The following is a 17,766-nucleotide window of genomic DNA, read 5'->3' on the forward strand; positions in this document are numbered from 1 at the left end:
CAAAGCAACTAATATTTTTCCTTGAGCCTCCCTGAGTGACTGGCGGAAACTGCACGACCCTCTGCTTTACCATAAATTCAATTTTTAAAACATACGCTTTTTTATGTTTGAAAGTTAAAAGTTGGAGACTAAATTTTGGAGTTGGAAAAAAAAGCCTCAGTTTTTCACTTTTGTTGTGCAGTTTATTTTTGGCAAAAATTTAAATGAGGCATAAAATAAAGTGATTTTGATTAAATATTATTTTAAGCTCCCAATTGTTTTTGTTTTTTTTCCTGACAGAAGTGTTTGTCACACGTGATGTGTGTGGGTTTTTTTTACAGTTTGTGTGATAAATGGTGAGATTTTGGTGATTTTTAACGACAGCATTTTCTTTAGGAATCGCCAAAAATTCTCACCAAAATTTAGAAAAATTACCACAATGGCATGTTTTCTTTAAAAATCAGCCGTAAAATAAAAAGAAAATACAACCATTTAAATTAAAATGCCTCCCCTGAGCCAAAACACAAGTTAAAGAGTCCCTCCACAGTGCTTCCATTTTTTTTTACATGCCTCTCCCTTTGTGCACCACCCCCTCCCCTCATAAGTGACGAACAGTCCCTTATTTCAGATTCTGGTTTGTGTTCACTCATTTGGTTTTAACTGTTGAATGAATGGAGAAAAAAAGACAGCACTGTTGAGGAATAAGTAAATGAAGAAAGCTTCAAACAATCCAGGACATCTCCAAACATTTTTAACATGTATTGATTCCCAAAACCAAAAGTTGAGAATGTGACAGCGAATGTAAAACTCAGGACTCCATCAAATCCTTGCAGACAGTTTCATGTCCTGTACCTGGGTCAAAGGAAGTCGTGTGTCCACACGCACAAAAACAAAAATCCATAAAGACGAAAAGTTGTGATTCGGATTCTTTTTTTTTTTTTCTTTTTTTAACATCGGTAACTTTTACAGGCTGCGCTTTGTCCACAATTCCCCGATACTGACGCTGAATGATCCTTTGAGCAGATCCAGTTCTTGTCATTCCTGAATTCTTGAGTCAGTTTTGATCAGCGCGAAGTGACGAGTCGTCCGGCTGCTCAGCAAAAATAAACAACACTCTCGAGGCAGCAAAACAAACCTGAAGAAACCTGAAGAAACTGGACCTTTAAAAACACTGATGGGGTTATTTTGGGATGGGGGGTGGGGGGGCGGAGTCTTTGGATGACGCAGGTTTCTCTTTTTTTCCTCCTGATGTGTAAAAATGTGGGTCAGTCGATTTGCCCTCATTTTAAACCTCGTTCAGAGTCGCTCACAGTGTTTATGCAAGAGAAGCCTTTCTGGATTGTCCATCATATTGTCTTTGACATCATCATCATCATCATCATCATCAGTCCACCGTCCCGTTCTGTTAAAGCGTGCTGGATCAGCAGCTCAGAGTTTAGAGGAGTCCGTCGGTTCAGCTCCACCCTCCCTGACCTCCACGAGGTTCAACAGGTCATCACCTCACACAGGAAACTGACATTAATCTGGGAAGCGTCGAGGTCGTGATCACATGGGACGTGTTCCTGAACGAGCCTGAAGCGCTCATGTGCGTCACGTAAATTAACCTAAACAGGTGTTTCTCTCCTGTTATTGCCTGAAGGTCCGTTCACTATCAGAGCTCACCGCCACGTTACATTAAAGGAGCAGTGCGTCAGATCTAGGGGGGTTTAGTAGCGTCTAGTGCTGAGGCTAAGAACAGGACACAATAACCTTGACCTTTGACCCTCAAAATCTAATCAGTTCATTGTTGAGTCCACGTGGACGTTTGTGCCAAATCTGAAGAAATTCTGTCAAGGTGTTTCTTGAGATATCCCGTTCACGGAAATGGGACAGACGGACGAACAGACAACCTGAAAACATAATGGCCCTGACCGTGACTGTTCATTTCATGTAACTTTTTACCTTTTTTTCAGCAAAATTTTGGGTGATTTCTTGTAAGTTTTTACTCTCTTGTTTTTGGTAATTTTCAGGTCATTTCTTTTACCTTTTTACTATTTTTCTATTGCTTGTTTTTGGGTAATTTCTTGTAAACAAAAAAAAAGTGCTAATTTCCAGATAATTTCTTGTAACTTTCTACTAATTTTGTGTAATTTCCTCTTTTTAGTTTTTTTTTTTTTTTGCTGATTTTCAAATAATTTATTTGAAAATTATTTGATCAATCAATCAATAAAATCGATTGAACATTTTACGAGTTTTTTTCTTTACTAATTTTCAGGTATTTTCTTGTTCCGTTGCTCACTGCTCTCTCCCCATGTTTCTGAAAGAAATAAAGTTCATTAGCTCAGGTTTTAAGGGGTTAAAGGAAACCCTGAACGCCTCTCACAGCCTCTGCTCTTCCTGTTGAACCCTTTCAGAATAATAAAATAAAATCTTTCCCATGTGATCCCGACCTCAGGTGCGATGTCTCGAACTCTGATGAGAGTAAATTTTACTGTGTGTTGATCGTCGGCATCGAACCAGCTGAATAACTGAACAGTATTTAAGTGAGGAGATTTCACTGAAGTTTCTGTTTCTTTGCAGAGTCGGGTGGAGCTGCTTGTTTTTCCTCACAGGAAGTTAAAGCTCCATGTTTCACAGTAAAATATTTAACTCTTTCCAGCATGTAACAAAGCATTTAACGTAAAGCTTCATCTTCAGCGTACTGGACCGTACACAAGTCTTCTGTCATCTGCAGCACCACGGCGGTTTATCGTCTTTACAGGTTGAAAAGACGTCGGAGTGTTGAGGGCGTCGCCGTTGAAGCGTTGAATATGTCACATGGTCAGGTTGTGGTTCTGCAGCTGGTCTACGATGACGACGGTGTGAAAGAGGAGGGGGCGGGCGGGTCACCGTCTCTGCTGGCTGTAGACGGGGAAGGCCAGCGTGACGTTGAGCGAGTCGTTGTGTTGGACCAGCGAGGTGTGCTGGTAGTGCAGCACCAGCTCCTTCAGAGAGCCGTACAGGTTGTAGGGCTCGGCGAAACCGAAGCCGGTGCTCGTCTTGTTGATGACGCAGTGTTTCACCTCTCCGTCCACGCTGAGGGAGACACAGACACAGAGAGGTGGCATTAGATCAGATCACAGAACAGCTTCCTGACATAGAGACTAAAGTCATCAAGACAAGACAGGTGGACAGGTGAGTCTTACACGACGGAGCAGGCGTAGCAGCCCGGCTTGCTGCTGTCTCGGACCAGGAAGGTCCCGTCCCTCTTCCCGCGGAGCAGCGACTCCGCCTGAATGCGGTTGATGTTTCCAAGACGCCACAGACGCTCGTCATGATGAGGAAGGTCCTCCTCATCCTCCACCATGCTGTACTCACTGCAGGGCACACACACGACATGTTAGCACACATACATGCTTTCATTACTGTGGCCACGGTTCAGACAGGAAGCTGCTCTGAGAATACAGGCTGACAGACGCCCCCTGGTGGATAAAGCTAAAACAGACTCAGTGGATCACCGCCTCTCCTCACTGCAGCTCAGCACACAGCAATAATAATAACTGCACTCCAGTCGTCCTTTGAAGGGCCTCGCCTGTGGCCACCTGCATGTCTTACGTTGTAAAGGTACGAGAATGCATGAGATTGTCGGGGTTTTGCCCAAGTACAGCATAACAAAAGAACTTCTATTCCAAAGATGTTTCTTATGTCTTTGGCAATCTCCTGCCAATGTGGAGAAATTACAGGACATCCCCAAAAAATATGAAAATGGTCTGCCACTGATTTACCACACAGCCTCCAGATATCTAAAAACATAATTTTCTCCAAGGTTACAAACGTTTTAACGCCGGTCAAACAACTGCGAGTCATTACCATCAGCTTTGGTGCAGTAAGCCGTTACACCTTTATGAGCCCACTGCCTAAACTGTATATCTAGACTGGAGGGTGTGAACTCTGCTCACGTTTCTCAAGGTGAAATCTTTTGGAGGTCTTGAACCACACCTTAACAGCTACCCTGGTCATTGCTTTAGTTTGTCCAGATAAGAATCCTGATGTTGGTAATGACCTCGTGCGGACTGTGCAGGAAGATCAAACTGCTTTGATTCTAAGTCTTTCTATTTGGCTCAACGGTCCAGGGAGTGCTCAGTTTAAATTTCTTTAAGAAAAAGGAAAGATTTTCCCCCACAGCCTGATCCCAGCGCGACCCAGCCAATCAGCGCACATTTATTGCCCGAACCTGCTCCAACCTGGTTTGAGAGCAGTTTTAACGCTGAGTGGAGGAGGTGGTGCACTGCTGTCTGCCATCCCTGCTGCCGCCACTGGGGGCCGCCAACGTCAGCGCTCTGATAAATGTAACAGAAGACACAGGAGACGTCAGAGTAACTCACTCTTCTGTGGTTTCGTTCTTCAGGCCGAGCCACTCGTTCAGTTTCCTCTGTCGGACTCCCTTCTGAGTCAACCACCTGCGTACACACACACACACACACACACACACACACACACACAGAGCACACGCAGCGGTCAGTACAAACACTGTGTCGTCACACACACACATACACTACTGGTGTGTTTCTGAGTGTGTGTCTTACATGAGGTACTGGTCCCTGGTCTTGCGGAGCTGGATCAGGTCTGGTTTGATGCTGTTCATCTTCTTGTCGATCTCTCTGTAGTCGGCGGCCTGTTTCTTCAGGTCCACCTCCAGGTGGTGTTTACTGTCCACGATCTCACTGATCCGAGACTTCAGCTTGTCGTAGTTCTCCATGATCCTTCGAAAAGACCCAGAGCGTTAAATCAGGTCTTCGTCTGAACCCACAGAGAGTGACGCGAACGTGCTTCTCTGCGGACGTCAGACTCAACACTTAGAGACAATACAGTTTTTCATATTTATCACATGATCTGGAGTTTTAATGATTATGTTTTACTTGATTTAATTTGTCTAAGTAAAGTAGAAATGTTTTGTTTAAAAGTTTAAACCTTAAATGTTGGGTTAACTCGTCACTCACTCACTCAGAAAAGTTAAAATGGCTCCGACTGGACCACAAACCTTTTTTTTATTCAGACTAAATTTACCAGCAGGTGGTTTCTTCCTGCAGCTTCTGGTGCCATGGCAACTAGGGCTCCTTCACATGTGTGTGTGTGTGTGTGTGTGTGTGTGTGTGTGTGTGTGTGTTTTAAAAAGGTCTCCGTCACAGTTGCCGTGGCAACAGCCTACCTCTGGATCTCCTTGTCGTTGCCCTCTCGACGAAACTTCTCGATGTACTCTTTGCTGAAGCGCTCCTGAGTCTGACACTGCTCCTCGAAGATCTTTATGGTCTCGTTAAACGCCTCGATGGCTGTCCTCTTCATCTGGATCTCCTGAGGGGAGGAAGAGGAGGAGGAGGGTAAGAAAGTGAACAGGTGAACAAACAGAAGAAAAACGAGTCAGAAACAGAGAAAACAATGTACTGTAACTGTGTTTTAGTGCCGTAGTGTATTGTACAGTACTGTAGCTGTGTTTCTGTACCTGTGAGGTCCTGGTGTACTCCTCGTACAGTCGGTCGTACTCTCGGTTCTTCTCCTGGTACTGCAGGTGATACTCGTGGAGCTTCTTCCCCACAGCTTCGATGCTGTCCTCCTTCACCACCTGGTCCTGAACAACAAAGACAACACATACCATCAGACTCCTCAACACCTGACGCACCTGCACAGTCAGTGAGCGGCGGTCAGTGTGCAGACCTGCTGGTGTTTGGAGACCGGGTAGAGCAGCTTGACATCCAGCTTGGGGTTGTACTGGGCGAGGGACTCATGGCGGTAATGGTTGATGAGCTCCACCACCGAGCTGAAGGTTAAAGGGTCAGAGAAGCCGTATTTTCCCTCCCGATGGAAGATCTTTATCAGTTTGTTGTTGCCTCCTTTCCTGAAGATGGTCAAAGAACATTCGTCCGTTAAACAAACCAGTGAACAACATCCGGCAGGGTTCTAAACAGCTCTGTGGCAAATAAAGGTTTATGATACTTTCATTTTATTCAGCCAGATAAAGCCAATCGCCAGAAGTGAAAAGCTAACGTTAGGCTGTAAACAAACTGCACCACTGTCACGACTTCAGCAACACCACCACAACAAGGCTGTAAAGCTGTGTCAGCGTGATGACGTTCTGTCGTCTCATTTAGCCACTTGTTCGCAACCGTCTTCTTAGAGACACATAAAAGCTCCAAAATTCTCAGTGTCATTAAAGAAAACATGAAAGTCTCTTCAGCTGGTGTTAACTACAACTTATTTTTAAACATCTAACCAAAAACACACTGACCTGAAGACGAGGGAACAGGAAGTGCTAAAATGCGAACTCATTTCTGGGTTTTAGGACTCATTCCTTCACCCGTCTACAGCATCACTGGCGAGAGCGCCATTCACAAGACAGACGCTACTGTTGAGGCTGTTCTAAATCAGCACGTCGTCTCAACAACGGCTAGTTTGTCTTTACTTTGTACTGCTCCGCTTTAAAAAAAACCTCAAAACCAGTATGTTGCTACAGCTATACATCAGTGTGGATGTAAGCGGGATTTATACTTCTGCATTTCAACCTACGCCGTAGCCTAAAAAAAACAAAAAACAAAACTCTTTTTGCTAGGTTAATGTATACAGTGTAAAATGCCATAGGCTTGTGCTAATAATGTTAGCATGTTGTATTTGTTTGGAAAATGTGTTTAGTATAAGACAGTTGTTTTGTCAGTGAACCTTGTGAGCTGTAATGGCGCCAAATTTTGTAACGTTACCTTTGTTAAATGTTGCTGTTGTCCCTGGCTTCATATGAGCAGAGGAAAAGTCTGCTAGCCACTAGGCTAATTTATACAATGTAAAATGCCATAGGCTTGCGCTAATAACTTTAGCATGTTGTATTTGTGGGGAAAATGTGTCCAGATCAAGACAAGTGTTTGTCTGTGAATGCTGCGAGTTATAGTGAAGCAGATTTGTGTTTGACACTGTCTCTATTAAGCCATGTTTAATGTGTGTTTAATGTGTGTATTGAATCAACTAATCTTTACAGCACTTCACAGAAACTCCCCCGTCGACTAGTGTTTTGGACGTGTAACTGCAGAGTGACACAGACACACCACTGTACGAGTATAAATGCTCACAGAGCTGAGATACAAGTATAAATCCGCCTTTAAAATAAAGTTAGATTTAGGTGGATATGTTGGTGTCTACAGACTGGCCAAGGAAAACTGAACGTTAAACTCCAAAAATCCAACATCAGACCAGCGTCATCAATGACTTCTTGATCTTTAAATCTTCACATCAGCAGACTGGAGGCTGGTGTTGGCTGATTAGAAGATGTGTTTGGGATTGATAACGTTGAATGTGAAAGAAGAAACGAAGCATTTTACTGTAATTAGAGAACAGATTTCAGACACTAAATACTTCACAGGTCCCGCAGACACGTCGACATACAGATCTGTGTCTGTTTTCAGATATATATATTCTGTAATTTCTCTGACTTTATCTGCAGCTAAAGACCTGTCTGTGTCTGAGGAGACGTTGACGGAGGTCTGTGTTGATGTGCGGCGTCGTGTTGAACATTTTACCTCAGAGTCAGAGTGTAATCTCCGTGCATCTTGGTGGAGGCGTCTCGAACCAGGAACGTACCGTCAGCTGTGTCTCTCAGCTTCTCGTTCACCTCCTCTCTGCAAACACAGACAACACCGAGGGAATAAGAAAGTATTTACATCCTGTAAAAGTAAAAATACTCTGTTACAGTCACAGTCCTGCACTGACAGTGTGTCTCCAGTAGGAGCAGCGGTGAAAGAGGTGACCAAGTGCTGCTGACTTCAGCGCAGATTGGTTGGTAGCGTTATCACAGAGAGTTACTGATCGGCTCTTTTGATCGGCCTTCAAACTATTAGGAACAAATATCTGCCAATAACGATTCATGGCCGATCGATCAGAGCACCCTTATCTGGGGTGTTTCATTTATAATCCGTGTTCATCTGGACTCCGGCTGCTGAAAGCAGAGATGGTGAGTTAGCTGTGTATGGGGAGGTTTTACAGCAGCGGCGTGAGGAGAAACACCGGCTCGCATTCACCAAATCAAAACAACCTGATCAGGCTCATTAACAGTCACAGCTTTACACAGCGCCCCCTGTGACTGTTATACTCTTATATATGATATCATTATGTGTGTGTGTGTGTGTGTGTGTGTGTGTTACCTGGAGATGTCTCCCCAGTACCACTCAGCGTCCTGCAGGGAAATACTGTTGTTGAAACTACAGGAAGCTGCTGGAGTCGAAGACTTGACCGGTTTAGGAGGCAACGCTGCGACAAAGACACAAAGAGACAAATCTGATTTAATGTCATGAAAAACTCATCATCAGAGTGTGAGTGTGTGTGTGTGTGTGTGTGTGTGTGAGAGAGAGACTGACCGATCACTACAATCAGAGCCTTTAATTCTCTACATGGTAATGCCACGTGATGCCCGTCCAGGTGTGCCGTGGGGTTTTGTGATAACCACACTTCATAACTGTAACACTCAGCTGGGCGTGTATAAAAAGTTATGACTGAATTTTTAACTGACTGTATCAGCATGTTGTGCACAACCATTTCCTAAAAAAGAGGAAAACTTTAGCTAAAAAATGTACAAAATCCTTATCACGCCCTCGGCTGAGGACGCACTCGCCAATCAGTGCACGGACGTGCTCATCGCCAGCACGAGCTTCAGGCGGCAGCAGTTCAGCACTGAGAGCTCTGCAATTAAGTTTAGCACGGACAGTTAACGCCTCTTTCTTTCTCCCTTTTCATTGTGTGTGTGTGTGTGATTAAGGTGAGAACCTGCTCGTGTTTAATTTCAATCAAAACGCCTACTTTTGTGCATTAATGATTAACTGCTGCATCTCCAGACGTGGTCACGTGGCTGATCCTCGTTTAGGTTATGTTAATGAGCTCTGTTAATAACTTCTACCACGTGTGATCTTACCGTGAATGGAGAGTTGTTTATTAGTCGTGTTTAAAGGAGTCAGTGTGGATGTGACGATTTAAAAACTGTAAATATATTTTGTAAGAGCTGAGTTTAAAGATATTTTTCCTTTCTTAATTTTCAGGACCACACACTTCCTGTCAGCGTTATACACTTTCTGTATTTGGAGATTTAAGCATCCTCTCAAACCTGACTCTCTGGCTGGAACCATTAACTCCATAGTTGTCCGACCCAAACCAGTGTGTCCCTGATGTATCCCATCCTCACATGTAGTTTCATTTAATTTGATTTAAAAAACTTCACAGGGAACCTTTATGTTGACGTTTGCACGTAGGAATTATACGTGTGTGACACATCAAAGCCCTGATTGGCAGCCAGTGTGAGGGATGAGTGGGACGATGGATTGTTTATTGTACGGAGCAAATTACAACAAAGCACCTGTGAAGACGGAATCATGAAGCTACCTGTCTCATTTTATTATTATTGTCTTATGCAGAATTTCTACCTCTGCATCAAATTGATGCCGTAGCCTACACCACAGCCTGACGTGCACCTCCCCAGAAATGTAACTGCACAGTGTCACAGTGACGCAGACCTCCTGTCTGTCTCTGTGAGCTGAAACCATTTCCCTCAGTGGAAACAAAGCTTTGATTTACTTTAATTTCACAGATAAGAAACAATAAATCATGAAGACAATAAAGCCTCCACACACTGTGTGTGATTTATCCTGGCTGAAATATGAGCAGAGGAAAAGTCTGCTAGCTGCTAGGCTAATATATACAATGCAAAATGCCATAGGCTTGTGCTAATAACTTTAGCATGTTGTATTTGTGGGGAAAATGTGTCCAGATAAAGACAAGTGTTTGTCTGTGAATGCTGCGAGTTATAGTGAAGCTGATTTGTGTTTGAAACTGTCTCTATTAAGCCATGTTTAATGTGTGTTTAATGTGTGTTTTTACTGTGTGTTTAATGTGTGTTTAATCTGTGTTTAATGTGTATTTAATGTGTGTTTACTGTGTGTTTACTGTGTTTAATGTGTGTTTAACGTGTGTTTTGAATCAACTAAACTTTACAGCACTTCACAGAAACCCCGCCACTGACTGGTGTTTTAGAAACACGACCTGAAGACAAACTTTTTCAAACAGCCATGAAACAACAAGATGATTTAACTTAAGTATCAAACTCAGCTCAGTAAGAACTGTCACAGTTATCAGACTAAACTGTTAAACATCGTTAGCTTAAGCATGTTTACAATGTATAAATTAGCCTAGCAGCTAACGGACCTTTTTCCCTCAATTCCAAGTTTAACCAATTACATGTAGCGTTATGATTTTCTTCCTCAGCGTTTGATAAAGTCTCTGCGTCTCCAGACAGAACAGCTCGGGTGAATTTCAGCCTGCATGACCATTTTCTCAGCCCAACATTGTTGAAACAGCAGCAGATGTTGCTGCAGTGAGAAGTTAGCGGAGTGAGATGTGTCCAGACGGGTAACATTACGTTGTGTTTTCTGTCATAAGAGCGCTGTATTCTGTCTGTCTGCCTGTATTAGCTCCGAACTCCCAAATATTCCCACACTGCTGATTTATTCCTGATTTAATAACGTTATCTTCATCGTCTTTCTCTCGGCTGCTCGCCGTCTGCCTGCTGCTGTTTGACAGCGACACAGACTCTCAAAATAAAAGCGTATCCTAAAGATGACCATGTGGATCGATGTTTTCACTTTGCATCGATGATATTGGTTCGTTGATCATTGAATCAATGTATCGATCCAGGTCGATGGATCGTGACGACCCTGTGACATGGCACACCTTTTGAGAGCCACTGGTCTACAGTGCATGCCGCTTCATAGCGATGCGACGTGCAGACGATGATCACCTCTCTTCACTGCATGTTACTAACACAGCTGAGGAGGCAGAGGAAAACATTGCCGACCAAATCGCATTTCTCTCATTTTCCATCTCACACAAACCGGCTCTCTTTCTCCCCCTGTAGACCAATTCTGAGTGGACGTCACAGTTGTGTCACAGGTGGCAGAAAAACACCAGACATCAGAGAGAAACAGTGGACACACCCAGAATAAAACTGTCTGTTGTGACCTTTGATGTCAGAACAGGAATACAAAATAAGACGACCTTCATTTTTATTGTAAATCGTCGCCAAGGACGAAAATAAAGTTTTGTCTGCAGTTAATTATAATCTGGATATAATAATATAATCATTCATCATCATAAGGAACATCTGTCAAACACACATTTGTCTTCGGTCAGATTTCAACTGAAAACTGTTTTGGCCAATCGTTTACACGACAGCAGCGTTGTGGTGCCTGAAAACGCAACGTTTTGAAAACAGGTTCCAGTGTGCAATTTTTTGGAAACAGCACCGTCTTCGTTGTCATGGAAACTTACAATATGCAGTTCCCCTGAAAACAGAGACTTTTCACACATGCTCATTACGGTATCAGTCACTAGGCATGTGCAAGAAAGTCGACCATCACAACAACAACGGCAGACTCCTGAGCTCTGTCTGTGCTGCTCACACTGATGGATTTATCAACGCTTCTCCAGCAGTGTAGATTTACTGTAGCAACTCCACCTCGTCGTCCGTCCAGACAAAGGTTCGTGCGGTAGCCATTTGGTTTGTTTATACATCACCCGCTGGCCTTCTGGCCTGGCATGTATACTAGGGATGGGCATCCATTTGCGATTATCAATGATTGATTGTTAAGGCTTTTGATCGATCACAAATAATTTTGATCGACAGTCACAGTGTTTCCCCTACAATGCCTGGCATAGGCCCAGCAAGTCGCCATGCCAACGAGACCCTTCCGCCCGGCGAGCACGCGGCTCGACGGGCCTACGAGACCCCCGCCAGACCTATACCAGGCAAAAAATCAGAAACAGACGGAGGCTCTCATCGCTCTCCAAAGCCTCGGCAGCTTCCCTTGAGGCCTCTGAAAACACTACGCCATTGAAAGACAAAGGTTTTCCTGAAAACTGAAGCCTGTAACTCTGGCTGGCGACGGTTGTAAACACCCAGGGGTGAACTGCACATGTGCGCCATTCTTCCTCTTTGGCCTGGGGGGTTGAAGCTCAAAACTGGGGCAGCTATGCTCTCTTGCGGCGACAGTCTGCACTGCACTCTTTTGTTCTCTCTCTTTTGAAATACTCGCTTATCAATTAATCGAAAATTGATCGTTAATGTTTTTGATGATCGAATAATGAATTTTGATCGTTTGCCCATCCCTAATGTATACTACAGTGTTTTTGGTCATTTTCGCGAATCGACTGCGGCGACTGTTATCAAAACGTTGTTGTCTGAACACGGAACTTTCTTCAAAACACAGAATGAGAAACCATCCAGTTTTCAGAGGATCGTTTTCGTGTAAACATGGCCTTATTGTCCCTGGTTAAAACTTGTGGAGACGTCCCCCATATAATCTAATTTCATGTGAAGGTAACAGACAACTTTTCAACTTGCTAGCTAAAGCTGTCTGTTTATTAACTCCTTGATCAAAACAGAATATAGAAACTTTCACCACTGATCATTTTAGAAAGGACACCACAAGAAAACCTGATCTTTGTTTAGATTAATAAACGGACGCTGCATCATTGTTTGTTTCTAGCTGTCAGCGATCAGCCATAGGTAGCATGCTAGCTATGTTAGCTACATCGCTAATGTTAGCAAGTCTTTTACTTTCCCTGCCTGGATGCAGATGAATCGATCTAAACACACATTAAAGGATTTCTTGCAGTGTCCTTTCTAAAGTGAGCAGTGGTGACAGTTAATTTATTTATGATCAAGGTGTTAATAAGCAGACAGTGTTAGCTAGCTAGCACGCTAGCACGTTGATAAGTTGTGCTTCCACATTAAATTATATTATGTGGACACGTTTCCACAAATATTAACTAAGGAGAATAAGGCAAATCCATGTTTGACAAACGTGAGTTTTTACAATACTTACGATGATTTATTTTTCACCACGTAAAATAATTAAGTAATTCAAATAAGCCGAACACTCACTCCTCTACTGAGCAGCAGCGATTACAACCTAAATATCCAGATTCTAATTAACTGGAGACTAAACTTTTTTCTGCTACACATAGATCATAAACTCATGAATGTAAAAATAACTCAGTGCAATCAGTTAAGAAATATAAACGTTATAGTGCTTTGTACGTTTTATTTGGCGCTCACACCGACACCATTACGGTCCCTTTCTGCCACCTGTTCAGCTCCGCCCACAAACTACATCATCACTGTTTACAAACACAAGAAGGGTCTATTCTCTGATAGATTTGAGTCTCAGTCCTCCACCACTTTGTCTCCTGCTTGATTCAGTTCTTTGAAACTCATTCGGTTTCATTAAAAAAAGAAACACCGGTAAATCGGCGAGCACCTGGGGGAACAGTGAGAAATTACAGCCCAGCCTGAAGCGAACCCGGCAGGTTGGGTCGGGCCCAATCGAGCTGGGCCAGAGAATCAGATTTCTACTCGGTAGTACCAACGTAATTCAGGCGGTAACCTTTAAAGTACTGAGTTCGGTACCGGTTGCATTGACGACAAAGCTAACTTCCTGTTTTGGTAGTGGATCATTTGTGACACTGCTGCATCCAAAATCTGAAAGAAAACTTCCCAACAGGACGCCAGATCAACAACCAATCACCTTGCTTGACGCATCAAGATTTGGAAGGTATGATCGTCGTCTGCTCTGAAACCAACTTTTACCCACAAAGCCCTTCTCTGCGCAGGTTCGAAAAGACTTGAACGTGCATCTTTGCAGAAGCAGAATGTTTATAAAACGCCTTTAATACAGCAGCACATGACAGGATTTAAATCACTGGTTAACAAAACACCGTTTCACAAAACGACTCGACACAATCATCAGGAGACAGAGCACCACCAGGTGCTCCAGGTTCAGGTCCGAGCTCCTACCTGGACTCTGCATGTTTATGTAGCAGAGGATTTTGTCTCGTCCCCTCAGCGGCTCGGCCTCGGCCCTGCCGCCTTCCTCTCGCTCCATGTCGGCCTCTAAACCTTCAGCCGCCTCCGCAACGCCTCTGGGATGAAAAACCAAACCCGGATCCTTCAGCTCTGGATCTCATGATGTCCTGACTACAGCTGATCCTGCCTCGAAAAAACTGACGTCATCTCGGAGGAAACGGGGTCCAGAACACATCCTCCTGACCGCGCTCGATCTTTTCTCTTCTGCCTGTCACTCTAATTTAAGGATGCACTCGACCGCACTGATAATCTGCAGGATTTCCTCTCTTACGGCCCCCTCCTCTCTGCACCTGCAGCTTTTATATGTTCAGACTCCTCCACAGAGCAACCAGCAGCCTGGTGAAACACTTCTGTCTCCACTGATCTGGAATCTGCGCTCGTCCTCAGTGTTAAAAAGATTTTAAACGACGCAACTTTCTCTGCGTCCATCTGCCTCTCCGAGCCTCAGTTCAAAGCTCAGGAGAGCAGCTTGGAGATGTGTGACATCACCATTGCCCCCAGCCAATCGTGCGATGGCAGTGATATCACCGAGGCAACACCCCCCTCCCCTCCCCACGCCTGCTCTGCTGCATCTTTCACTGTGTGGATGGATGATGTCATCGCTTCAGCTGCCGCTCGGCCTGACAACTGACTCAGAGACTGACTGAGTGAATAAATGAACTGATGAATGACATAATGAGTCACCGCTCATTGACTGACGACATGATTAACACAAATAATCAAGTGACCATCACTTCTGATTATCTGTTAATTAATTCATTTTTAAAATGTCAAACAGACGGAGAGTCTGCGGCCATGTCAGCAGCTCCGTCAGGCTCTGAGCTAAATGCTAACATTAGCATGCTAATATGCTCATTATTCACTCAGATGAGGTCCATAAGTCAAAGTAGTGACACTACAGTGAACAAATACTCTGCTACAAGTTGAAGTACTGCATTCAAAACCTCACTTAAATTAAAGTACAATGTTATTAGCACCAAAACACTAAAGCTGTTTCAACCGAGCAGTCTGGTTCAGTTCAGTTGTTTCTGCTTCCACGGTGAAAAGTGTTGTTGTCCATAAATCAACATTTTTTCCAACATGTTATCAATTTTTTTAGACAGCTAATTAATGTTTTTTTTTCCTACAACATTTTATTTTTAAAAATTCTGACCTTTTAATAATATTTTTGGCACATTTAATCAACATGTTTTTGGGCATCTTATTCATATTTTTTATACTTTTAATTGGCACTTTTTCCGACATTATAATCTTTTTTTTTTTTTTGGGACAAATTTCACTGTGACAACTTTGACCATCACTTTAGTTTTTATATGACACACACTTTTAGTAATGACTTTAAAAATATAGATTCATTTGGAGCGGATTATGTGAAGGTCATATATTCTAATCCTCACTTCCTGTGGGCTACAGCAACACTAAACCCCTGAGCTTGCCTGAGAAGGACTAAATGCACAAAGCTGCTATTTTGAAATATCCCATGGAGAGAGACTCTCACTGCAGCCTGTTCTATTTTGTTGTGAAAATGTGGGCGTGCAGCCTTGTTCTGTGGACGATAAACCAGGTGCAGACTTCCATCTGTGTCACCGCTGATGAGGAAATACAGCGAGTGCTGGACGGAGCAGTGAGTGACAACAACCCCGCCCACATTTAAGAGGACTGTCTGAACAGAGAGGCCGAGGGATGGACGGAGACAGAGACACTTTGTCCTCGTTATATACACCTTGTATATGAAACATCTGTGTTGTCACTGCTTTTTTTGGAGAATCTGTCACCTGCATCCAGGCGCCGTCTCAACATCACACATCAGACTACAACTACCACGGCGATGCGCTATGATCCACCTCACGCATAAACTAGCAGCGCAGCGCTGTACTGCACGTGTGCTGCTGCGGTCATTTCACTCATCTCACAGACTGATGTAGTGTAGCATGTGCAGCGTACAGACCGATGCCTCACTGTAGACCAATGAACAGACAGATTAAACAGAGGAGCAGCTCTGTGTCTCTGAGTGTTGAATGAATGAGTGGGGCAGAGAGGAGAGATGTACACTGGTGTGTGGTATGTAACACAACTTGACCCTGTATCGATATAAACGGTGTCTGAATTTATATCTTGCCTGAAAATAAATCGTACTTAGTCATTTCATTGCCCAGCCGTAATCTCAATCATGAAATGTCAGTGAATCTGTGAGTAGATTTGCACATAAAAAATCCAAAATCCAAATCCAAAACTTGGATTTGATCGTAGGTACGTGTTAATGTTCATGAATGCCAAACGATTGTAAACTGACTAGTCGACAATTAGCATAAAGCCCCGCCCTTGAATATCCAGTGACATCATATATGGTGGTGATAATTCCTGTGGACAGGTGCGAACAAGGTGCAAACAAAGGAAATTAAAACTTTACTGACACTGAGACTGAAATTATTTTAGGTGAAGTGTGAACTATTTTAGCACAGCTCTAATCAGGCAGGAAGTCAGTGTCACTGTCCGACCTGTCCCTCTGTCCGCCCACCATCTCATCTGGACGGAAAAAGTGACAAACGTTTGACCTTTAACCCTTCGGATTGAGCAACAGCAGCGACTTATGACAGTGACACAGATCCAGCGTGACACTGCTTCACGGCTCTTAGAGGAAGTGAAAGAGATCATGGACGACTCCGTACACAAGATCTGAACCTTTGACAATGAAATCAAACAGGTCATGTGACACAGGATGATGCAACACTACAACAACGTCCTCCGTTAACCATCTGTGATCAGCCACAGGTTAGTGTTTCTGCAGTGTCTCGTTCTTCTGGTTTATTAATATCAGATCAATAATTTAAGATTATTAATTTAATATTTTTTCAATCAGGACCTTCAAGTAGCTGATGAGAAATAGTTGTGTCAGGTTTGGTGTCTGCAGCTGTTATCTTTACGTGTCACACACATATTTAATCAACATGTAGGTAAACATCAGAGGTGTACACACCTGGTGCAGCCTGGTTCATGTTGAGCTCACTGGTGATCAGAACCTCCAGGACCTGAACCAGAGGATCCAGACTGGACTCAGACCTGAACAACCACAGATCAGAACAGCATCACTCACACACACAGAGTTTAGATCGACACAGATTCAGTCTTAGACAGCGACGACACCAAAAACACAGAAGACTCTTGTGGGTTAATTTGGCACCAACATCCATGCCACGTTCAAGGTCACTTCAATCACCTTTCTTCATCATTCTGATGCTCAGTTTGAACTTCAGCAGCTCGTCTTCACCACGTCTACATGACTAAATGTTAATGAGCTGCTGACGCCTGATTGGCTGATTAGATATGTGTGTTAATGAGCAGTTGAACAGGTGTACCTAATAAAGTGGTTGATGAGTGTAAGTCTAACCTTCGACTTAAATTCAGACCTGAAACAAACTAAATGTTGCTTCACACCAGAGTCCTGCAGGAAATGTTTGTTTTGCGGTTCAGGTCAGGTTGGGGGTGGAGGACTGTGTGATGTCACTGACGGTCGTCACAGGTAGAGGTACCTGTAGAGAGTCAAACGTGTGTTTTAAATACTGACCCTGCAGCCTGTCTGAACAGAGGCTGGCTGAAGATCTCTGCCAGGTTTCGGGGGCTGAGCTGGTTCCTGGCGCCGTGCAGACACAGTCGGGCCAGGTGGCGGACCACGCTCAGCAGGGTCAGGCCGTACTGGGCCGGGCAGGTGGGCGAGCTGGCCACGCCTCGCAGCACCTGGGCACAGTCCTCCAGGTCCCGGACTTCTGCAGAACAACACATCTGATAATTAATGTCAGGTTAGGTGACAGTGAAGTCATAAAACCTCGCCATTCATTGGCCGACAGACATGACAGACTACACGTAGGTCCACGACCAATCATCGC

At 43.8% G+C, this 17,766-nt stretch overlaps 1 protein-coding gene across 1 annotated transcript in view; it reads right to left on the reverse strand.

Annotated features, from left to right (window-relative positions):
• Window positions 1–306: 306 nt before the first annotated feature.
• The window catches only part of LOC125890643 (phosphatidylinositol 3-kinase regulatory subunit alpha-like), a 31,248-nt gene continuing 13,788 nt past the window's right edge, over window positions 307–17,766 (reverse strand). The window contains exons 7-17 of the mRNA XM_049579372.1: window positions 17,448–17,646; window positions 16,860–16,942; window positions 8,118–8,223; window positions 7,497–7,595; window positions 5,650–5,830; window positions 5,438–5,563; window positions 5,147–5,289; window positions 4,524–4,700; window positions 4,323–4,397; window positions 3,144–3,314; window positions 307–3,033 (exon numbers count right to left, since the gene is read on the reverse strand). Coding sequence (XP_049435329.1) covers window positions 2,844–3,033; window positions 3,144–3,314; window positions 4,323–4,397; window positions 4,524–4,700; window positions 5,147–5,289; window positions 5,438–5,563; window positions 5,650–5,830; window positions 7,497–7,595; window positions 8,118–8,223; window positions 16,860–16,942; window positions 17,448–17,646 — 1,550 coding nt within the window. The 3' untranslated portion in view covers window positions 307–2,843. The remainder of the gene's footprint in view (window positions 3,034–3,143; window positions 3,315–4,322; window positions 4,398–4,523; window positions 4,701–5,146; window positions 5,290–5,437; window positions 5,564–5,649; window positions 5,831–7,496; window positions 7,596–8,117; window positions 8,224–16,859; window positions 16,943–17,447; window positions 17,647–17,766) is intronic.

Source organism: Epinephelus fuscoguttatus, linkage group LG6 (assembly GCF_011397635.1).
Source record: "Epinephelus fuscoguttatus linkage group LG6, E.fuscoguttatus.final_Chr_v1".
Taxonomy (NCBI): Eukaryota; Metazoa; Chordata; class Actinopteri; order Perciformes; family Serranidae; genus Epinephelus; species Epinephelus fuscoguttatus.